Source organism: Aulostomus chinensis, chromosome 10 (assembly GCF_037954235.1).
Source record: "Aulostomus chinensis isolate RoL2024-O1b breed Wild chromosome 10, RoL_Achi_v1.0, whole genome shotgun sequence".
NCBI classification, from domain to species: domain Eukaryota; kingdom Metazoa; phylum Chordata; class Actinopteri; order Syngnathiformes; family Aulostomidae; genus Aulostomus; species Aulostomus chinensis.
In genome coordinates this window covers 13,073,121-13,097,974 of record NC_141329.1, presented here as the reverse complement: position 1 = coordinate 13,097,974, position 24,854 = coordinate 13,073,121, and the positions used below count along the sequence as shown (strand labels likewise).

At 40.3% G+C, this 24,854-nt stretch overlaps 1 protein-coding gene across 5 annotated transcripts in view; it reads left to right on the top strand.

Moving 5' to 3' along the window:
* fat3a (FAT atypical cadherin 3a) overlaps positions 1 to 24,854 on the top strand; it is a 214,422-nt gene that overhangs the window by 126,164 nt on the left and 63,404 nt on the right. For 3 of the 5 annotated variants that reach the window (XM_086216109.1, XM_086216107.1, XM_086216106.1), the window contains exons 4-7: positions 12,985 to 13,046; positions 18,719 to 19,033; positions 20,080 to 20,290; positions 22,806 to 22,874. In XM_086216109.1, coding sequence (XP_086072235.1) covers positions 12,985 to 13,046; positions 18,719 to 19,033; positions 20,080 to 20,290; positions 22,806 to 22,874 — 657 coding nt within the window. The remainder of the gene's footprint in view (positions 1 to 12,984; positions 13,047 to 18,718; positions 19,034 to 20,079; positions 20,291 to 22,805; positions 22,875 to 24,854) is intronic. The other 2 variants (XM_086216110.1, XM_086216108.1) reach the window with 1 other exon arrangement.

The window sequence follows — 24,854 nt, the reverse complement described above, 5'->3', positions numbered from 1 at the left end:
TGCTTGAGCACTAAGGAATTCCTGTTATAAAGAGATTGCAGTTTGTGTTACAGTATTGAAACAATTTGCTGTTAACAGGATTCGACCAGGACACGACAAAACAGATACAGTATACGTCTAACAGAGGATGTTCTGTTAACTTAAATCTGCTAACAAAACATCCTCTGTTAGATGTATACTGTATCTCATAAGTTCTTTTTGACACAAATTGACACAGTGTTTTAGGAACAATAATCATCCCCCGAATAATGATGCTGAACAAGGAATCCACGCGTCCACTGTCGTTTTCACCGTGCCGTAATTAGCCTCATCAGAATGTCTTCTCACACGCTATTTTAGTGACACATTTGGAAAGTTAAATGAATCTTTTTTTTGGCTGACAAATAGTTTTTTCTCTCTAAAAAAAAAAAAAAATCAGAAGTTTGAAGTCTAACTGTGCCTCCTCTAGAGATTCCTTCGTCCTTTTTCATTTAGAAACTACACTTTTAGTTTTGCTGCTTCAGTGTCCCTGGATATTTACTGCAGTGAGATTACTGCACGCATGGAAACATTTGCAAGTATAGAATCTCAAAAGTCAATCAATAAAAAAACACCAGTCCGATACAGAGACACTAAAGAAATCAACTGGAACGCTCCAAATAAGCTGGGCTTGTCAAGGATTTTAATAATCTATGGAGTTCTGTTGCTTTGCTGTTTACTATTGCTGCTGGGGTCTACTTAAGCTATTAAACTATGCATTGCATGTTTAGTGATCCTGTTATCAACGAAGATGAACAAAACTTTAAATGAAGGGGGAATGGTTCTGAAAGTAGCAGCAGGAATCCACCAAAGCTCCCTGAGGTAAAACAGACATCAGTCAGTTGCAACTCATTAAGGGGGACTGAGCCCACACTTTTTTATAAGAACTATTTTCACTTTAGCATCATGTTGTGTTTTTGCCATCTCCCCAATGTATGATTTTACACTGAGTCATGTTGATGAAATTAAATCCATTTCTTCTCAACTGCAACCCTTTGGAAGGATTCTTTCACCTCTCAATTGAATAAATCCATCTCAACGTTTGTGAATTCAGGTTTTCATTTCTTTTCTGAGCCACCTGAAGACCTCAGAATCAATTCAGTCATTAAGACTGTCAATCAACTGTATAATAGAACAAGAAACAGTAAGACAAAGATGCACTTGTGTTCCCAAAGCCAAAAGGACAAAGGGAAGGGCCTGTCCCTCAACAAAAAAGGGTCCATGAATTCCTGGGACTTGAACATACCACATCCCCTGCAACATTATTTTGTTTAATGGTTACCAGAGAAAGTGATTTGATTTGATTTCTAATCCTCTGCTGTCTGCCTGTTCCCTCTGTCTGTTTGGTGTAAGTAAATTGTAGGTTTTGTTGACACGTTGAGCCGTTCATTAACCATAGGCTTCAGTAAACATATCTATATGATAATCAACACATTCAGGCATGTGCTCACATACGTACAAACAAACACACGCAGGCATGTGCACACATACATACAAACAAACACACGCACACAAACAAACACAGAGTTTTATGTTTCTATTGGATTTGAGTGTCCCAGTTTCATCCCTGTCAGTCCTTCCTCTGTTCTGTTGCCCCCATCTTCTTCATTTCTCCTGTCCACCTTTGTTTCCTCTGTTCCCTTTAAATGTCAAATGCATGAATAGTGTGTGTGTGTGTGTTTGTGTGGTGTGTATGTGTATGTGTGTGTGTGTGTGCTTGTCAATATGAATATCCTGTTTCTTTTTTGCACATCCCATCCTTTATTTCTATATTAACCCTGGCTGCCGTGTATAGAACATGAAATGTATTGTACATGAAACATTCTTATAATGTTGTCACGGAACTGGATTTCACACTTCGATACGATATTTTGAAAAATATTGTTATTCGATTCAATTTTCGATACTACGCAACCACTCAGAATTTAGTGCAAAAAGTTTTTTTATTTAAAGAAAAATAAAGAAAATTATTCTTGAGGTCGAGAAATTTTTCAGCCAGCTAGCGCTCGCTAACAAGACAACGCATTAAAGTAAATGCCGATAGATGTGATAAATCAAGGCAACACATATTTCAAGTTACACTGTTACCTACTTCTTTGAATTCCTTATACAAGTCTAGGTGTCTGTCTTGGAGGCACCTTGCTACATTCGTCGTCTTCGCTCCTTTTGTCGGCACAGGTCTGTTGCAGCTCTTGCATATCAGCTTGCTGCTGTCCTTCGGCTTTCCTTTTTCATCGGACTCAAATCCAAAGAACCTTCAAACAGCACTTCTGCTGTTTTGTTTATTTATTAAAACTGGTTTGTGAATGTCCTGCAGATGCCATCTCATGGCAGCTTACACCCGTAGAACGACGACGATAAAAAAAAAACATACAGCGTTTGTGTGAGCGAGGCAGGAGGGGAGAAAACAAGGAGGCAGGTAGAGTATTGATACATGGAATACTACGGAAAAGTCATTTTGTACCGTTTTTATTTTTCAAAATTGATATTTAATCGATAAATCCATATTTCTGACAACACTACATTCTTACGATATCTGGGTAGAAATTACTTACAATTATTCATGACTGATCCAGTGACAGCCCAACAAACTGAAAGATTTGTCTACCTGGGTAGTAGTATTTAGAGGGTACAACTCCACAAAATCTTTGGAGGCGTGGTGGTGACTGTTGCTAACAAACAAGAGTTCTGGCCTGCTTGCTAGCATGTCCACCTCCCATGCCATGGTCAGTTTCCTAAGTTCATGGTGGGTCAAAGACTGTGCTCCTCTACACAAGGCATGCTACATCTGTGCACACACCTGTAGTGAAAAAACAGACATTCCTTTTCTTTTCAGTGGAGAATTCAATTTTCTGACTGCTACAATGTAGTTTAGGTGTGATCAAATGTAGACATGAGAACCACTTGGTTAACGCTAGGGAACCATATGTGGGTGAAAATGAAAAAATACCAAATGAGAGTGTTCTGACATGCTGCCAAAACACTTTGTTATGCTGCCACATGTCTCACTCCTTCAAAACAGTTTTGTGGGTTAAATTTGAAAAGGACACAGAATTACTTTTCTTAAGTTAAAATATGAAAAGTATATGAGATGAGCCAGAACATTGTGTCATACCTGGTTCCAGATATAGCAGAGGAGGTAGTCGAATATATATTTACTGTACATAAATTGATCATATGTTGTTTCAGTCGGCTTCTGTTTCTTGTTATGTGATTAGTTCAGTTTCTCATGGCTGTTTTTGTCCTAGTTTGTCAGTACTTTAGGTCCTGATTTTTTTTTTTTTTTTTGAGAAAAATAAATCTCAAGTTCTCCAGGTTCTGTCTGTATTTGGGCCCCTTCCTAAAAGAGCTCATTTCATTGGGCACTAGGTTTTTGGAAGTTGCTATCCCATTACTGCAGTAGGTTAGCACTGAAGTGTAAAGTTTTACAGGTCTCACTTTTTTTTTCTCCAGTTAGTTAAAATGCATATTTCATGGAACATTTTAATAACGCGACTCGCATGACTTCAGTAGCAGCATGTCATGAATTATGGCTGGTGTAATGAACGTTGAGAGATAAAGGTCCGCACACTGTAGCTCCCTTTGATACATTTTAGTGAGACATGCATGAGTGACATTTTTAGCAACATTCTCTCCTTGAAATCAAACACAACATATATATCCCAACATCTTAAGTAGACCCCAGTCATATACCTTTGATAGTTCTATACTTAAATTGAGGTTCCTCTATATTCTGATATTCCCGATGTTCTCTTTGGTCTGACATATGTGCGTCTGATACATTTTAAGGTGTAGTGAACATTGTTACTTCTATGTGCAGCTAGCAAAGCTTATTCGTATTAACTTTTCATGGTTGTGTGTCTCAACAGGACGCTAAAAGCAATTTGTCACAGATATGTGAAGTTAGAATGATGTCCTGGAACAGGGGAACCGAATGAGTCTCTGGAAAAGGAACTCCACTGTCTTTGCAATGTGTTGTTGAGCTGACTGTCCTTGATCGAGAACAGTTTGTTCACTGACCTCTTGATTCTGACTCAAATGTCTCCAGGTCAAGGCTGATGGTAGTTCCGGCCTTTCAAATGATTTTATTGATCATGCTTGGAACTCTAGCCGAAGCGGCTCCAAGCAGACCTCTGCATCATATAAGCCACTGAGACTATTCAAAGATTCCCAGCATCATATCAGCTGGCTCGGGAAATAGAGTCTGCTTCCTCTTGTAACATCAGTGTGTGCTCCATGTCTGTCATTTGTTTCAGGAACCACACAAGTAGCGTGCTTGAAGCATCCACAATTCTACCTTAAGAAGTTCGTGCAGGAAAAGTTAGAACAACTAAGCTTATATTCATGTGTGCGGGACATTTTTGACAATAACCCATTTCCTAAGACAATAGTAGGTCTAGTGCAGGATGATCTGAACAAGCTAGCTCTTCATATTTCACACTCCAAACCATAGGTGGTGACATATTACCAGTTCAGTGTAAAAATCAAACAAAACAAAAACCATCAAAGAAAAACAGAGAAATGTTATTTTAGCGTGAGCCCCATAATTGAACTCACTCATCTTTGTTCACCCTCTGCCCTCCCTTTTCAAGCTTTTCTGGGCATGCATGAACTGACTGAAAGAAACACATTTCCACGGAGGTCACATGTTCAGGACACTCTTCATGGATTCTCTGGCAGGTTAAGCTAGTTAAGGTGTTTCCTTTTTCTAGTATTTATCCAATACTAGATTCACCTTTTATATATTCAATAAAATCCTAAAGAAAAGTTAATTCTCTTCAGTCCTATTGCTCCTGAGGTGGCAGGATATAGTCTAATAAATCTATTTCCATGGTGCTGATCCTCATGTAGCAGATTAGGGAGGTATTCAAGAATGTTCAACCGTACTTTACAAGTGACAGTGGGTGTGGTCCAACTCATACTGACTATGTAGCTCTTCTCATGACTGACTCAAATCCCTTTTACACTGATTAAAACACTCAGTGGCCTGAATCCTCCAGATTTCTACCCACGTTGTCCTCTCTATTTTGCATACTTATGACGTCTTTAGCACCCAATTTCTTTCCTGGTTTCAAAACAGCAGTTGCGCATCTGGCTGTCAGGGTTTTTAAGCTAATGTTGCATAATCACATTTCTAATGGTCTCCTGCTTCATTCATAAGGCTTGTACACATGAGCAAGAAAGGAGTGTGGGAAAGAACAGCGGGACAGGCTCCGTGTGTATATGTGTGTGTGTGTGTGTGTGTGTGTGTGTGTGTGTGTGTGTGTGTGTGTTGCTATTACAATAATGGCCAATATTATGCTCTCAACAACTCCACCAAGAGGTCACGTAATTTCTTGCACTTCTGAGTTGTGGATAGATTCTGATGACATTTGGTCAGATCATAGATTTAGGAAAAATTCTTGAAATTTTGGAATCAATCTGAATCCAGTTATTATGAAGCAATATGGGCTCTCTATGTCCAATAAAAAAGAAAAAGCTCCCTTTCATAGTCATGCACTGGCAAAAACCCTCATTAACCAGGCCATATTTAACTGCAAATAATCAGGGGTTTGTGTTGTTTTATTTGTCTTTCAAGATTATAACATTAAGTCATAATTTATGAATATACGAACAAGCAAGGATTTCATATTTCATACTCCAAACCAATAGAGGGCAGCATACTGTCCAACATATTGTGAGAAACAAGGAAATGCTAATTTCATTAGTATAAACTGGATGGTTAAACTCAGTTCACCACTCAATAGTGATATGTTCCAAAACTCAGCTATGGTACTACTAGCATTTGGGTAGAAATTGAAAGAAGTTCAAGGAGCTGAAATTAGTTTCCTCTGTAGGATGGCTGGCCTGGATTGCTGTACCTCTCCACGATAGTGACTCACAGAGTGAAACTGTTAGTTGCGTAGTTTAACCACAGGTTGCATGAGTATTGGCACAGCCCTTTTGTTCAGGCACAGACAAAATGTATTTCATTTTTAAATGTATTTATTTTTAAAATGTATTTATTTTTATTTATTATGAGACAAGTGCTAGTTCAGAAGGTTGCACATTGTTCCTTTACCACCCCAAGTCCTAGATTTCTTTAATTGGTACGACCATCACAGGTGTTTTAAATGATCACGTATTATTTGCTTGTAATTTCGTGACCAAAATAAAATCGAAGAATAGATCGATCTTTAATGTTTGAAGATGTAGAAAGAAATGAATTCTTACACCAATTAGCATTTTATTCTTTTTGTTTTCATTTGCTGGACAGCTTTCTGTCCTCCTCCAACTCCTTAGTTTTAGTTTGAACATGATATTTAAAAAAAAGAAGTACACAAATTGAGGAAAGGTCAGTACAATCCCATGAGTTTGCCATGAGCTTTTACATTTACGTTGCAAATTCAGTCATTTGGAAGTTCTCGTGTTGTGCGCATGATTTACTTAATATTGACCAATAGTGTGTTTTTCTTTAAGTGTGACAAACATAAACTTAGATTAATCAGGATAAAAACTGCTTCTTTTTCTTGGCTAATTTTGTTAACATTATTGTCCAACTCCCTTTTATTGTTGTGACTCTTCCTAATTCGTAATGACTAAGCCTCCAGTCAGTAAAGCCTTAATACAGCTGTAGACTCACCATCACCACAACCATTTCAGACTTAACAGTGGTGTTAATGTCACGGTTTTGTGCATGGACATGGTGTTGTTGGAGTTAATTGGTGCTATGTCAGTGGGATATTTTACAACAGATGCTTGGATGTGTGTGTGTGTGTGTGTGTGTGTGTGTGTGTGTGTGTGTGTGTGTGTGTGTGTGTGTGTGTGTGTGTGTGTGTGTGTTTGTGTGTGTCTGCGGTTTCTTCACAATCTAATTTTAGAAACAAGCATTGCTTGTGTGGGCATGTATTTTTAGGGTTTGTGTGCCATGGTTATAATGAGCATGTGTTACTCAGTCCTGATATGTATATTAGTTTGTCTGTTATTGAGTATTTTGTGTGCGTGTGTGTGTGTGTGTGCGTGTGTGTGCGTATGTCTGTGTGAGACTTTGTCTATGTTGTAGTGCTGTGTGTGTCATCTGTTGCTTTGATGTCAAAATAACAGCTGGATATTTACAGACAGAAAGGATTTGATAAGACCGCGTGTGTGTGTGTGTGTGTTTGTGTGTGTGTGTGTGTGTGTTTGTGTGTGTGTGTGTGTATGTGTGTGTTTGTGTGTGTGCACACACGTGTGCATGAAGTAATTGTTCCATACCGTAGCTTGCTTGTTAAATCTTCTAATGTGGCACTGGCAGACGCAAGAGTCAGCTGCTGCTGCCTTGTTAACGTGTCAGTTTGCTGCATTAATGAAGCATGAAACTCAACAGGCATGTTCTCATTAATCAATTGCATTTTTCTCATTATTGTGCATGTATTTATGAGGGTTACAGTCTGCTGATAATGGCATGTTTTTTGGATGTATGTATTGATTAATATGATAAATAGGTCAGATCAAAATTGTACCTTTGCAGGACTTTCTGTTATCAAAAGCAAAGCGCCATCAATCCCCCAAGAGTAAAGTACAAATGATTCTTTCTAAACCCTATGGGTTCTTCTGTAGGTTTTATTAATCATAACAAATTATAACATCAGAATACTGATGGAAAGAATAGAGGAAATATTATCAGCACATGGTGTTTCATGTATTGTTTTGATATTTACCATTTCCTTTCGGAAGAGAAATGAAAAATGACCAAAAATTCTAATGAACGTCATGTTGCCATGCATATCTGTCCTGAAACTACCTTCATAAGGGGCCTAAAACTATGGTGTTTCAACATAAAAACAGTATTTGCCCAAAAAGACTGAAAACTACCATAACAAGCCATGGCTATTATTTTTACTATTAATACAATTCTTTAAAGGTGGCACAGTGGTGCAGTGGTCAGCACTGTGGCCTCCCAGCAAGAAGGTTCCAGGTTCAAGTCCTGGCTTGGACATGGGATCTTTCTATATGGAGTCTGCATGTTCTCCCCGTTCCTGTGTGGGTTCTCTCTGGTACTCCAGCTTCCTCCCACCGTCCAAAGACATGCAAATGTGGACTAGGATAATTGGATGCTCTAAATTGACCGTAGGTGTGACTGTGAGTGTGAATGGTTGTCTGTCTCTATGTGTTGGCCCTGTGATGGACTGGTGACCTGTCCAGGGTGAACCCTGCCTCTCGCCCGAAAGCCGCTGGGATAGGATCCAGCCCCCCTGTGACCCTTACTAGGAACAAACGGAAGAAAATGGATGGATGGACAATTCTTTAAAAGCTATGGACATAATTTTATTATCCTATCAATTGGGTCATGTATGTTACTTCAGCACAACTCCTTTGGTTACACTTTGCTATCCCGCTACTCTTTAGAATTTTTTTTTTCTTTTTGTCTGTATGGTCTCCCCTAACAGTGAAATAATAATATAAGCTCAAAATCAAAAGTTCCGTGGTCTCTGTGGCCTAGTCAGTGGAACTCCACATCTTACATTTGATCACAAATGCTGGTATTCTCTCAGTGAATTTTAAAGCAGCTCTGATGTAATGCTACCAGCTTAGTTACAGTTTAAAACCTTGACTGAAGCATTTGAACCAGTTCTATAGCAGTCCAGCTTTAAAATGTAGAGAGAACCTGTGTTGGTCCTCGTCTAGGAATAGAAAATTAAACCATATTGTATGTTGTGGGCATAAAACACATCCCTGACATAATGTGAGCATAATGACTGCAATCAATAATCATTGTAACCATTTGGAGCATTCGATCACATTGGCCACATAGGACAAACACAGCAACAATTTCTCAGCTGTTCTTTTTTTTCCCCTCCCAGTCCTAGTTCCTCCTAGTCACTGACATAACCCTCCAGATATTAAAATGATAGAAACACCGTGGACATCTGCTCCAGTAGGCAGAAAAAAACTGAGCCAGTGGAGCAAGCACTGATGTTACTTGTTGCAGATGGGCCCATTGTATTTCAGGTGTGAGAAAGTAAATACATGAAGCAAATACTGCACTGTAGTGGTAGCAAGAAATGAGGTAAACTACCCACACGCACATATGCATATCTAAAAATGCAAGCAAATTCCCTGTATATTTAAGCAACACTGTGCACATGTGGGCAGTCATTGTTACATTTTGTGTTTTTGTCCAAGTAGAAGCTATGGGCCAATGATGACTTGCTTGATGACTGTCAGGGATTGGGCAGTCACGCTGTACATCAGGCTGTGGTGTTAAAGACAAGATGATAAAGTATCTACACACAGACTGGTCTTCTGATTCTAATTATTCATGTCTGAATCATATGTGAGAAACAATTGGCTTTTCTCCAGTGAATCAGTATATTTAGTTGAGAACGCGTTCCTAGCATCAGTACTTAACTTTTAATGTAACTTTCATGTGTTTCTCTGACAACCTGTGACTTCCAGTCCAACGTATTTTCAGACAAATATTGGACTTAGGACTCTACGTTTTCTGGGAAAGTTATAGTTACCCTAGTGCATGAAGCTTTTAAGTCAGCTGCTGATTTTTTTTTAAATGCATCTGGCCACAAGCTATGTTCCTCACAGATGAAAAACCAATGAGAGAATCCGCTCTCCATGAATCCTGTTTTCAAAGCTTTATTTTGTTGTCAGTTAACAGAATTTTTGAGTTTATCGTGCTGATATTATTACTGTTGGCGGCAGTTTCAATGTTAGAATTAGTGTTTTAAGATAGGTTTATTTGCTGTTTTAGTAACACCTTACAGTATAGTTACCGTACATTAGTAAAAGACATAGATGCTTCGGATAAGAGTAAAAAAACAAGCATTGTTTAGGAACATTAATAATGTACACTTATTGTAATGCATCATCTGTTTTGAGTGATTTTTTTTTAATTCTGTGTAATACCTCTATACCCATTGCTATATCACCATGCTATTTGGAACCTGTCCTCTCCTCATCCCTGATTACATCAGCTTTAGCTGTATTATAGTCATTTCATTCTGTGCAATGTTTTAGGGGTCCATGAATAGACTATTCAGCTTTGATGCAGATGATGAGTACATTTGGAGACAACCCAAGTGAAAAAATAAAGCCCTTTTCTAATTACATAACTGTCTGGGAACATAAAATTACAATATCAGACAGTACAAGGCTGATTTAGGGTCCACTGGAAATGGTCAGCATGAAAAGTAAGTTGTTGACCAAGAGCTAATATGCTTTTTTTGTAGTTTTGTGGGGGTTTTTTAATTGTTGCTGTTGTTGTTCGATCTAGGTAAGGATGGGTTGACTTAGCCCCAGTTTGTGCTACATCTTTCCTTCCACTCCTCTCCTCAAATTCCTCTTTCTGAAAATGTACCGAGTTTAGAGATTACAGACATCATTTTTTGTCAGAGGTAGTAACGCACTGTGAGTGTTCCCATATCATCTTTATTAACAGTCACAGTGGGTTAGCTGTATTGTCACTTTGTAAAACTCAAAGGAGTTTCAGCACCCCCAAGACAGACTGGGAGAGTCAACACCACACCAATCATCAAGCTGGTGGCAGTCGGGACCCTGAGTGTCTTTTCCAGCCCCTGTGATGGCCAATCATAGAATTTAAGGGGGTTCTCCTCTGTTGTTGCTGCAGTTTATGTAACCAGCTGTTATCAGGGGCCCCTTTCCAGCTCAGGACCCTGGGCAATTATCTGGGTTGCCTACCCCATTGAAACGCCTCTGGAACTGTATCTATTCCATCCTCCTGTAGCTGTTAGTGGACTTAGGTCTCAGACACACACCCACACACACACACACACACACACACACACACACACACACACACACACACACACACACACACACACACAAACACACATGCACGCACACGGTAGAGTACTTGTCCTCCTTTTTGCTTGCTCAGAGAGATATTTCCATATTTAATGCACTCTTTGATGCCCCCTAAGATACAAAACCTACTTCTGACAGAAGACAACTCAACGCTGACGAGAAGCTGTGGAATTTGCTGCTGTATTTTTTTTTTCTTTCGTAAACATTTAATTTTTGCAATCATATCAGAGAAGAAAGTCCTCACATTTAGAGCGCACTCTTTGGATTACACTTCTCTATAAAAACAACTTGAAAGGTAACACTTGTACATGGAACTGCAATCAGTTAAAGAGAAAGCTTTCTGGCTGTTTATTTTGTGGTTATCAGGGGTCTTCAGAGTACGTGGAGCTTCGATTTCACGCTTTGATTGGTTTCCAATTCACCTTAGACTAGTGCAGATTCCTAACTAGACACGATGCAAGCAAGTGAGCAAGTAAGCAGCTGATCATTTGTGATGTTTTTTTATGAGGACATCCTGACCAGCACCTTGTGACAGCGGACAGCTGCAATAATGTATTGCTTGCTTCAAATATTACTCGTCTTTGCTTGAATCAAGTTTTGCGCACTCAGCCTGTCTTAATTGAAGTCGAAATTATAGAATTGAAATGATTCATAGAATCTGAAGGGGAACCACCAGAACACCAGGCAACAACACACAAGTTAACAAAGTGTTCATTTCTATATATTATGTGGTGTCCAACAAAATAATCCAATTTGATTAATGAGGTTATGTGCGCGGCACGGTTGTGCAGTGGTTAGCATTGGGTTCAAGTCCTGGCTCAGGCACGGGATCTTTCTGTGTGGAGTCTCCATGTTCTCCCTGTTCCTGTGTGGGTTCTCTCTGGTACTCCAGCTTCCTCCCACCGTCCAAAGACATCAAGAGGGGACGAGGCTGATTGATACTCTAAATTGACTGTAGGTGTGACTGTGAGTGTGAATGGCTGTCTGTCTCTATGTGGTGGCCCTCTGATGGACTTGCGACCTTGAAAAAGCCTGATCGTTATAATAGCAACTTTATGATAAAGATAGGATATTAAGAAACCTATTCTTATACTGGATGTACAGACATTATACTGATTTCTACCTACTCATTTTATTGGGGTTTTTAATGTTTTCATGTTTTTTTTTCCTCCTGTTAAAAGTTGTTTTTCTTTTTTGGTCTTTTTTAAGCCTGTTTTTCCTTATCCGATTTGAGGGTCCAAGGGCAGTAAATCGCCTTGAGGCAAATTGTGAGTTGTGATTTAGGGTTATATAAAATTTGATTGAATTTGAACCACATTTCTGAAGTGCTTTGTTTGTTTTAATACAAATAGACTCTAAATGTATCTCAAGGACAAATGTTTCAGGCTAAACAATCTCTCCTCTCCTCTCAATGTATTAAGCTGTCAGCAGGATTTTACAAACACTAGCAACAACCCATTTGATTTGAATTTTTTGCACAGTGAGAAAAAATCTTTTTTTACAAAAGCCTTGCATTTTTAATGTACTGGCCATTGACTTTGGGTAAATCACAGCATTAGGTTTTAGGGATATTTCAACCTGATACGTTTGTGAGAGAGGGGGATGGTTACGATGCAGCACTCCATTAAGAAGGAAACAGATTTTTTTAATTGAAATTAATCAATCTAGGGAAGGAACTCTAATTTGAGGCACCATTTTTAGTAATTATATACACTGACTGATTATAATCTGTGACCGATCATCAGTAGCTCTCTTTGAAAGCAGTTTCCTGTTTCTTTCTGTCTACAGTTGTTCTTGAGCTTCAATATATTTTGTTAGGCAAAGCCTCACATGCATGTGCAACATGAATGAGAATGATATATTTCATTAACAGTGAGGTCACAACAGTGCAGTGTTTCCACCCTCAATGGGCTGCATAATGCAGGCTTTGTTTGGTAGGCTAACCTGTAGTTTTCAACCTGCGGGACATTAAAAAAGCTATAATTGTTCTGGAACATTTCTGATAACTAATCATCACTATGTGTATCAATAATATCGGGATCTGTTTTGTTGATTAATCAGTTTCCAGTAGTATTTAATTGCCACGTCATTTTGACCTCTGTGTGTGTGTGTGTGTTTGTTTGTTTGTGTGACTTTTCTAATAGTTTTATCTGCTGTTATCTGTCACAGGTCTGATCACAACAACCTCCAGGAAGCTGGACCGTGAACAACAGACAGAGCACGTGTTAGAGGTGAGGATTCAGTATGATTGTAAATGTGTAGATTTGTGTTTCTTAATGTGAGTACTAAATTGTGTAATAGACAGTAGGAGACACACGATTGAAAGCATGAGTGTACTGAACATATAGTCACAGCTTTGAAGGGCCCTGTGTCCAGACGCAGTTGTTACCCATGTAACAGAAGGCGAAAGCTGTACTTGTGCACTTATGAGAAGACTCTTTTTAATAGAATTAGTATTCTGTGTTGGCAGACTGACAAAACTAAAAGCAATAACTCTGCAGTCAGGCCTTCCCATGACATCAGCCTCATTGGAAGAACTATCAAAGATACAGCAGTGTGTTGTGTGTTATTTTGTGTCCTAAATGCAGTGCACCCTCCCTCCCTGCCACCAGTGCGCTATACTTGTCCGCCAAAGCTCAAACAGCTTCAGTTTAGCTCATGTTATCAGGGAGGAGGGATACATAACATGTTTTTCTGGTAGAGTAATTGACAGAAATGCAATGCTGGCTAAGTTATCTGGAAACACCTATTGACAGACTAAAAGAGTATGTAAAATTTGTTATACAGTCAAAGCATCATTATGAATCAGTTTAATCACCTGAAGCTGACTTCTCTAAGGCCCTGTTCACACATTTAACACGTTATAACGTCTTCTGTGATTGATTGTAAGAACATCTCACTCTCCAAATTCCAATGCAAACAAATGCCCATATTACTTGAGTTTGCAAAGTAATTTGTATTTGTGTCAACCAACACATCCATTCACTTAAAACACTTACATTAAAACGACTGAATGAAGTATTGAGAGAGACAGAGAGCGAAAGAAAGAGAGAGAGAGATCAGCTGATATTCAAGCTAAATTGACTTTTAATGTGAAAGTGAGCAGCTCTGACTGTTTATCAAGTGCGATGTTATAAGCAGAAATCCGAACAGCACAGACTAGTTCTGTTCCCTCATGTGCTCCTAACAAACCAACCACAAAAGATGTTCAATGAATCCATAGTATCTATTAGCTTTTCACATGATCAGATATTATTATGATAAGCAGTAGCGCTGATACCCACTGATTCAGCAGTCTTTTAGTGTCGTCACATCGTTTTCCTCATATTTGAAGTATAGTGCAGCCACCTTGTGGCAAGAAGTAGCATGGCAGCACATTGTGAGCAGAACTGTGTACTGCATGATATTTAGGGATGTTTTAAGGTATCAAAATTACATAGCAGCCTATCCCTATTTCATTTGTTTAGATTTATCCTTGGATTGTTTGTTGTACTTTTTCAGTTTTTTTTTTCATCATATTTATTCAGTAGACAAACGAAAGGCAAATGACAAGATTAAAGAAAACAAATTAAACTAAGGAGGGAATAACTAAAATAAATAAATCAGAGCCGAAACTTTAACTGATGGGCTAGGTATAGAGCAGCAACTGACTACAGTACACAACGGAACACAAAGTAGTCAGACACCACATGGTCAACTGAGTACTGATTGAACTCTATTACTGATAAGTGATGGGGTCCAATAGTCAGCCAGGTGTATGCAAGAGGGGAGGACACAGGATGACGGAGACACACACACAGCTCTTCTGGTTGTAACAGTTGGCAAATGTGTGTTTATCATGGTTCCTGGTGCTGTGCGGGCTTACTTTGGATTCCTTTACCCAATTATTTATTTAGCTTTCTCCTTCTCTCCTAATTTCCAAACTCATTGATTACAGGATGTACAAATTTATTATATATTTTTCACAGGTTACCCTATTTTTTTTTGTCACTGATTAGGCTGTGCAACAGGCCTAGAACGACATCCTATATGTGTCGCACAGAGTTGTTTTGTGATCATGCTTGCTGTCCGTCGGGGTGTTACTTGTCTTTTGTCATTCAAAGCAATACCAGATCTATTAATGTTTTTAATACAACACCGTTAGTCTTTCTCTCAGCACTGACAGACTCCCAGCGTGACTGTGGTCTCCTCTTTAGAAATGAACCAAACACAGCTGACATTGCCCAGCATGTGTTAAGCACGTGAACTCACTCTCCATTCCCGAAGCTGCCAGGATTTCGATGAAAACAAATAGCCTTTCTTGTCTCCTCTACGACACACACGGCACTCTCCCCTTTGCTCTTTGCTTCCCTCAGCGAGGTTTCATTAGCTTGGTAATAGAGCTGGTAAGAAGATGCTCTGTGGATGCTAGTCTCTATTAGAAAATAATGGGAATCAGGCTCAACTCTCGTCTGCTGTGATTGGATATAAATTGTGCCATGCAGCGTCTTTCTCATCGTGACTCAGAGAGTTCACTGAGTGAACAGTGTGTGTCTTTGTTGTGCACGTAGTAATTGTTTGTGTTGTGTTTGTGGCTGTATTAAAACTGTCCTATGTTCCTTATGCCCTTTATGTAGATTTCACTTCAAATGTTTTATGATGAAACTACTGGACCAGTGACAGTTGTGTGTCTGTTACACTGTGGGAGGGAATGTAGCCATGAAAAGCGCAGCCAATTTGTGTGTTCGTGCCTGTGTCTGTCTGTCTGTGTCTGCATGTCTGTGAAAGAGAGAGAGACACTCACACAGACAGAGACAGAGACCGAGAGTATGTGTGTGCGCAGGTATCTAAAGATGATTTACCAGAGTCCGTGCCATTCCCTGAAATTGTATGAGTATGAGAGACAAAGCCAAGCCTTTGACACTAGTACATTGCAGTGGAAATATTAAAAAGTGGTTAGAAGTGCACTGTCTGTGGGACTTTTATTAGTGAATATGATTGTTTATAGCACAATATTTTGGAAAAAAGATATAAATATAATTTTGTCTGGTCGAGGAGATTAATTGCCAATTACATGACATGTTGATATACATCATATAGATCTGCATTTTTTCAATCAAAATTTCAAAATGGTAGAATAGAATTGAATAGAATGGAATTCAACTTTATTGTCATGGCACATGTCACAAGTTCAGAGCAACAAAATGCAGGTTGCATCCATCCAGAAGTGCTTAGCAAGTATAAATATGTTTACAATGTACACGGTATGAAGGCGATATATACATGGGTATATCACGGGTATATAACATTGTTATGAATATGCTATAACTATAAGAATGTTCAGGCTATGAACAGATTATACATATGGTTATAAATATGAAGGCTATAAACAGACTATAAATAGAAGTATATGACAGATAAATTATGCAGTAGTGCAATGTTGGATGTATTTACTGTAGTGCTGTGAGAGTTGACAGATTTTAAGTTGGTTTACAGATATAAAGTGCAGGTAATTCTAGGTAATTGTAAGTGGTGGTTCAGTGGTTGTGAGTGTGTGTGTGTGTGTTCAGTCCATTAGTGTTGATGTGGTTGATGTGTGTTCAGTCCATTAGTGTTGTTGCGGTTCAGATGTCATGAGGCAGGGTTTAGAAGTGTGACAGCTGTGGGGCAGAAGCTGTTCCGGTACCTGCTGTTCTTAGTCCGGAGGCTCCTGTAGCGCCTCCCAGAAGGCAAGAGGATGAAGAGTCCATGTGCTGGGTGACTGGAGTCTTTGATGATCTTCCCAGCCCTTTTCAGACACTGATTCCTGTAGATGTCCTCTATGGCAGGAAGTGGTGCTCCGGCGATGCGCTGGGCAGCTTTCACCACCCTCTGCAATGCCTTCCGGTCCCAGACAGAGCAGTTCCCGTACCAGACTGTAATGCAGTTGGTCAGGATGCTCTCAATTGTGCAGCAGTAGAAGTTCACCAGGATGTCTGAGGACAGGTGGTTCTTCCTCAGAGTCTTCAGGAAGAAGAGGCGCTGGTGAGCCTTCTTGACCAGCTTGGAGCAGCTGGTCATCCAGGTGAGATCCTCGGAGATGTCGACTCCCAGGAAATTGAAACTATTCACACGTTCCACCACCGTCCCCTTGATGTGAATGGGTGGATGTAGGTCAGCATTCCTTCTGAAGTCCACGATGAGCTCCTTGGTCTTCTTGGTGTTGAGCAGCAGGTTGTTGGTGTCGCACCACTCAGCCAGACGATCTACCTCCTCCCTGTAGGCGGCTTCATAGCTGTCTTTGATGAGGCCTATCACCGTGCTGTCATCTGCAAACTGATGGTGTTGGAACCATCGACAGGTCTGCAGTCATGGGTGAGGAGGGAGTAAAGAAAAGGACTCATCACACAGCCTTGTTGTACACCAGTGTTTATGGTGATGGTAGATGAACAGTGGTTATCCAGCCGGACATGTTGGGGCCGGCTGGTCAGGAAGTCCAGTAACCAGTGGCACATGAGGGAACTGATGCCTAGGTCTGTGTGTTTTGTGATGAGTTTTTAGGGGATGACTGTATTGAATGTTGAACTGAAGTCTATGAACAGCATTCTGACGTAGGTGTTTTTGTTGTCCGGGTGTGAGAGGACAGAGTGCAGCGCTGTGGAGACTGCATCCTCTGTGCTCCTGTTCTGATGATATGCAAATTGGTGGGGTTCCAGGGTGGGGGCTAGACAGGATTTGAGGTGTGCTTGGACCAGCCCTCCAAAGCACTTTGTGATGATGGGGGTGAGGGCTACCGGACAGTAGTCGTTGAGGCTTGATGGGTTAGAGTTTTTGGGTATCGGGACGATGGAGGTGCACTTGAAGCAGGTCGGTACCACAGTGCGGGCTAAGGACAGGTTGAATATGTCCATCAGCACTCCTGCCAGCTCCCCAGAACACGCTCTGAGAACACGTCCAGGGATGCCATCAAGGCCCGCAGCCTTGTGTACTTTAATCCTGCTCAGCACCGCTCCTGGGAGAGAGAGTCAGTGGTTGGAGGTCTGGAGTCACATCTGCCTTGGTTGCAGTTGTTAGGTTCCCCCTCTCAAAACGAGCATAAATGTTGTGAAGCTCGTTGAAGAAAGAGACATCAGAGGAGGTGGGGGTGGGGTTGGTGGTCCTGTAGTCTGTGATGATCTGGAGTCCTTGCCACGTACAGTACGTCGGGGACTGGAGTTGGAGAAGTGTTCTTCTACGTTCCCTTTGCAGTGGTGTTTGGCCTTTTAATGCCCCTCTTCAGCTCAGCCCTGGCTGTACTGTAGGCCTGAGCATCCCCTGACCAGAAGGCAGGGGATTCACATGGTAATTGGTAATTAAATGGTAATTCAATTGCAAAATTAATTGGAGCTCCATAGCTATATTTCAATCAATAAAGGAAATACATTTCTAAATTATTATTATTGCAGCGCCTGTCCTTACACAAGCAAACATTTGCATGTAGCAATGAAAGACATTGCATGATAGTGAAAAATGTCCATGTGTGTCCCATAGTCCTCAGATTTCCATACCAAAAGGTTTTGCCATTTCAAATTTTATCTGACAGATTGCTAAAAATCCTCACAGTTTTAAAAAATATCAGTGACAGTGACCATATCTGCTGCAGGATTTAGGAAATCAAGACAGATATGGAGGTCTATAAGTGATATGTGCCATATATTATTGTCAGGAAATATAATTTTACCATGTTGCTGACATTTGGCTTCTGATGGTCAAAGGTTTATCCTGTTTGTTACTTTTTAGTCCACTGTAATTTGCTTCAGCAGCATAAAGGAGGTAATTTTTGAAGGCAGTGTAAGTTTAGTTTGGCTGTCATGTCCTCCAAGACAAAATCCTTGTGATCCTGGATAGGCCTTAGTTTGAGTGGGTGTATTAACACTAAATTTCTGGCTCTGTTGTACCCCTGTAGGTGTTGGTGTCAGATGGGGGCCCTAATTCCAGGCAGAGTACTGTATGGGTGATGGTCCAGGTCTTGGATGAAAATGACAACAAGCCTACATTTCCAGAGAAGGTGTACCAGGTCAAACTGCCAGAGAGGGAGCGGAGGAAGAAGGGGGAGCCCATCTACCGGGTATTCGCCTATGACCGTGATGATGGACCCAACAGCGACCTCTCCTACAGCATTGTGGATGGTAATGAGGACGGGAAGTTCTTCATTGACCCCAAGACTGCAGTGGTGTCATCTCGCAAGGCCTTCACTGCAGGGAGCTACGATATCCTGACTGTACGCAAGTATTCATCATTTAGCAACTCTGACAACAGGATTTAGAACAAATATAGTTGTTGAATAGATATGTTTAAATTTCTTTGAAAAAACACAATTTTACGATATAACATGTCATTTGGGCTGCAGCTGTAAAGTCCATCCTTGGTGTGCAAAAGAAACTGATCTTCACATGCAAATCTTTTGGTCTAGATCAGCGTTTCTCAAAGTGTGTGGGGCGCGAGTCACCCGACGTCCAAACGTTATTTCCCCCCTCACCTTTCGCTTTGTTTATGGTTCCACCGCGAAAAACACCGGGGGGGAAGAGGGGAGGGGGGGAACTAATGTTTGGACGTCGGAATTTTTTTCACGGCGGAACCAAACCGCGCTTTAAACCTCTTTCATAGCAACTGTTGTCAGGTCTGTTTTTAAAATGGAGAGATATTTGACAGGGATGAAACACATTTTATTTCATTTTTTCTAGTTCTGAAAAACTGAAGGAATGTTTGTAATTTTTAATAGGTCAATAAAGTTAAACATGGCCTATTTTGTCAAAAAAATTGGCGTGGGGGGGAATGAAAATTTTTCTTCCTCCAAAGGGGGGAATGACAGAAAAAGTTTGAGAACCACTGGTGTAGATGAATAGGAAGGAGCCCAAACTCTCCAGACATAGGCATATATATATATATATATACACAAAATAATAATATAATAAATAAAAGATAAATTGATGCAACTCTTACTGTAACACAACACAGCAGGCACAGTCATGGTGTAACACTCAATAAAATTTGTCCCCTCGTGGGACATCAGCAATTTTTTTGCTGTGTTCAGAGTAACAACACCAAAGTAAAAAAAGTAAAGGATTAACTTTTTGCCCTCTGCTATTTTTTCTTCCATTTATAATTGCAAATTTGACTATGGGCTATTGTGTATTTGTTTAAAAAGGGAATCAATGGGGTTCATAAATTTCAACATAAAGGTCTCTGATAAGTGTTTCATGCAAATTAAATGTCTGACTCTTTTGAGAGACATTCGTTACATTACAGTGTGACTTCTCCCTTCAGATCAAAGCAACAGACAACGGTCGTCCTCAGAAGTCCTCCACAGCTCGTCTCCACATTGAGTGGATACGTCGACCACCTCCCTCAGCTCTGCACCTGCTGTTTGATGAGCCTTTCTACAACTTCACCATTACAGAGAACGACAAGGTGGCAGAGATTGTGGGTGTGGTCTCCTTGCAGCAGAGCTCAGCCCCCTTGTGGTTTGACATCACAGGTAAAAACAAAGCTGAGGCTGAGGCTGGACCTGTGTCAGCCAGTGTGCTGTGAGCGAGGCGGAGCCCAGTTCTCTGTGCATGACCTGTTGGGCTGACAGAATCAATGTGTGCTGCTGTGCACTGGTGTTGACGAGATGCAGCTCAGGTACTGTTGCCTCATGCATGATCCGTTATGCCCCGCCCATACCCGTCACCACAGCTTCTATAGCGAACAGGTCCATATGTAGCTATGCCCAGTAGGATCAAAAATAATAATGATGTTTCATAGCATCATCTATAATGGTTTGCCTTCAGAATTACACTTCAACAAAAGGCACTTTACAAGATAAATATCTTTTTAAGGTGAGACACTACAGGCACAAACTATTAAGTGCTGTGTTGTTCTCAGCAGGACTGTTTCAGTTCTCTTTAAGATGTTTCCTTCTCATCCAAGGACTTCTTCAGTTTTGAGTCGCTGGAGGGGAGTTGCAGGTTTCTAAAACTCCTTCCCGTTGTGACTTTCTACAAACTCGACTGTAGAAAGTCACACCCACTCAGAGAAATACCAGAGAAGAACCATGACCTGGATGACTGAGAATCTTAACCAAATTACATCCACAAACATTTTAGGTTTTTTTTTCATGTCCTAATAGGTTTTAAAAATTTCAGTCCTATTTTTTATTTCCAGTCATAAAATTTCTGGAAATCCTCTTAACCTGTAATGTCTCGCCTTATAACAGCAGTATCCCTGAAAGCGATGGAGTCATTTCTATCTTTTATTCACACATTATTTAGCCCCTCTCTCACTGCCTGTCCCCAGAGGAGGTGCAAGCTTGCTGTAAGCATTCCAAAAGAAACCAGTGTGACTTTCCCCTTTAAGAGGGAAATGCCCAACATGGCACTGTTTAAACGCCTTTGATCCATCAAAGTTGACTTTCGCCCACTTGAGAAGCTTAACCAGATTATGTCACACGCCGCACACTAAGCTCAATTTCCCTGCATTATGTATGCCATGTGACTCTGGTATGGTAAAAGTGATTTCATAATTCTAATTATCAGCACTTCTGATTCTAATTCTATTAGATTGAAATGATATCTGGTGCTCAGTGTGTATTCTTGGTTCCAATCCATCCAATGTAGATGGACAACAGGAAGGACTGCAGTGTTCATAATGCACCATCCATCTTTCCTTTTGTTGTCACTGAGCAGTGACAGTAAGCAGCGTGTATCCAGGTGGAGATACCTTCTGACTTGTGCTTTGGCTGTCATAGCTATGTCCTTCTATCTTTCTTTCGCTATTTCTCTCTCTCTCTCTCTCTCTCTCTCTCTCTTCATTCCAATATTTCAATATTTTCACTTTGCTGAGCAACCTTTCCCTGGAATAACATTCATTTCCTCTCAGATATTTGATCTCTTCATTCATTAACATTAATGAAGCAGTAAGATGCAAATAATGTATTTGTATTTCAAGTACTCACAAACGGGTTTGTTGACCTTAAGGAGATGTTTATTATCCTCCCATATCAACCGTTTTTGACTCCAAAATGCCAAAAGAGCAAGCCATGTATATTTAGCTTGAAGCCGATGGAGAATGACGGCGATCAACAGCTACAGGAACAAAAACAATGACAAAACACGATGTAACCCTTCAGGTCCAGTGCTCATGTGCTGACCAGCTGCTGCCTTCAGGTTAACCAATTTGGTCACTCTTGTTCGTGCTTGTTTATGGTGGCGCTTAACTGTAAGTTTCATAGTTTGTTTGTTTTATAGCACAAGTTAAAGTGATCGTGATTTACTGAGTTTACTGATCAAGATAAAGAAGATGCTGATTATATGAGAATGCTTGAGTTTGTAGACGAGCTTGGACAGTTTTAATGTTGTTTCGCTGGTTGTTAGTCTTTGTGTCCTACAGCTTCAAGTTAAATCCAGAGTATGAAGCTGACTCTTTCTGCATTTTGGAGTTGCAAAGAAGTAATGGGAAAACATATTGGGTGAAGTATTGCTTTAATGCAGTAATAATGATTGGATTGAACTTCATTTATTCCTGGAAAGAAACACAAGTAATAAACTACAATCAAACATTATGTTATATTATATGATTGAAAACCCTTTCCCCACAATAAATAGATGAATTTTATCTTATACATTTTGCAAGCCCCAAACCATAATGTATGTCTAAAAAGAAAAATGCACACAATCTTTATACTGACATCTAACAATAAGGCAGTGAAGCAATTTTTTTTAGATGGCCAGAAATATTTTCTGGCAGGTGCGTTAATTAAAGCTGGCATGAGTCAGTGTCGCAAAGCTTACCAAAAACAGGAATCATTTCCTATGACAGATATCTAATATTCCTTAAAATGTAAGAGCTGGATAATTTCCAATACATTTGCACACTGGATTCAACCTCTGCCAATTGGAAGAAGTGTCTGTCTCCTCATCACGTCATCCTCCTGTCCTCCTTCCTCGGGCCTCGGTGGCCTCCGTGTCTCACCTTCTCTCTCCTCTCTTTCCTCAACGCTTCGTGCCTGGAAGGTCCCAGGTCTTTCCTTGAGATGTTCTATATTCTGCAGAGCACTTGCGGCAGGAACTGTTCCTCAGAAGGTATCTCACTTCCGCTTCCACTCTTTGCTGTCTCCTATCCACTTCCTTTCTTTTCCTTTCTTTTCCTCACCTTTTCTTTTTCCTTGTTATTTTCGTCGGTGCTCATCGTCAGCCCATGTGCTTCTCATCGATGTTGCTCTTCCAGTGATTGGTTGGTTGGAGGCGGTAAATCCTATCTATCTCACAACTTGGTTAGTGATTTTTTTTGTCAGACTATAACAATGAAGGAACCCCTTCAAGCATCACTTTTGGTCATTAGGGCAAATGTTATCATATCTATAGTGAGGAGGCATCTGTTAGTAGGGCTGCTGCAGGTTGTTGACCAAGGGGGAGTAAACCACATGGGAGGAGCCTGAACAGATTGGTGTTCGTTTTATGGATGCGTCTCATTGTGTGTGCGCGTGTATGTTTGCATTTGTGTGTTAACGGACGTGATTGCAGCCAAGGTTAATCAAAGGACGATGGCTTTTTTTGTCAAAAAAGGGGGAAAAAAAGTGGCATAACCTTTTTAGCAGCTTCCATGGCAACAATCCCAGGGTTACCTCTGTGACAGCTGACCTGCTGCTGGCACCACCTGTACACACATTCCTAATGGAATTAATGCATGCCCTGCATTCGCATAAAAATCTTAGAGCCATTATCGTAATGGCTTCACTCAGCTGCGGGACAGTATGTTTGGCACTGAAGAAGAACAATTCAGCCACCAGTTCACTTAGCAACCCAACACATGCCAAAATGTGCACTTCTAAACCCAGATAGAGTGATCAAAGCCTGTGAGAAATCGCAATCGTCACGCAGTGCTTTCAGGCCCTACACACATCCAGCAACACTAAGACCATGGATGTGAGAAATCAAAATATGATATGTCTGAATATAGGAAGGTGGGAGCCGGAGCAGACGTGGGGCAAAAAGATAGGAGACAGAAAAAGTAAGGTGATAATGTGGGAGAGCAGATGAATGAATAAAGCAAAACAAAGAGATTTTTATCCACAAATGGAATCATGCCATTGAGACATGAACGTCATTAAGAGAGGATTTTCCATTCTCCTGCCTTTATGGACAATTTCATTTGCACATTTAAAAGAAGAAAAAAAATTCTGAAATGCTGCTGGCTGAACAAAGAGGAGGTTTGTATGCTGGACTAAGGTGGAAAATTTGTTTTAGCCAAAAAGAAAAAATGCAGCAAAGACCAGTGGAAACAGACTACATATATGGCCTACCTTACAGAGTTGTTTTTTTGTTTTTGTTTTTCCCCTAGTTACTTTGACTTCAGAATGCAAGATATATTCAGGGTGAAACTAAAAAAGACTGACAGTCAGCAACGGCTACAGCAACAAATCAACACCAAAACTTTTAAGTGTATTGTCTGGAATTATTCACATCTATGTTGTCAAGCCATATGATCGGAAATCCACAAAAACTTTGAGCTGAACACAAATATCACTTCCAGTTAGGTGTTACCCTGAATTTGTGTGAAGAAGCTGGTTCAACTTAATGTGCCAGCTGGTCACACTCAGCACTATGAAGAAGCAGGAACAAGCACTCAACCGGAAATCTCTCAGTTAGTTTTCAGCTCAGATCGGTGCGTTCGTGGATTGCTGAGCATCATCAGTAGTTATTATTTTCAAAGTAAATACTCTTTTTGCATTCTGGGGTCACCAAGAAATAATGCTCAACTAAGCCAGCGTCAACTTGGGGAATCAAGCTGGTGACCGCTGTGTTGGTGGGCATGGCCAAAGCACTACGTGGATGGCCAAAAATTAAAAAACAAAAAACAGTTATGTATAATATGTTGATGCTATGGTCAGATTTTGGTTTGGTTTAGACACAATACACAGTTGCACAAACATAGTAGCTAAGGTTAGGGTTATACCTTAAGCACATGACTACAGGACATGTCATTTAGAAAAACTGATTTTCAAAAACTGTAAGTGTTGGGTTAGGGCTTTATACTATATCTTATGCTGATACGTCAATTTT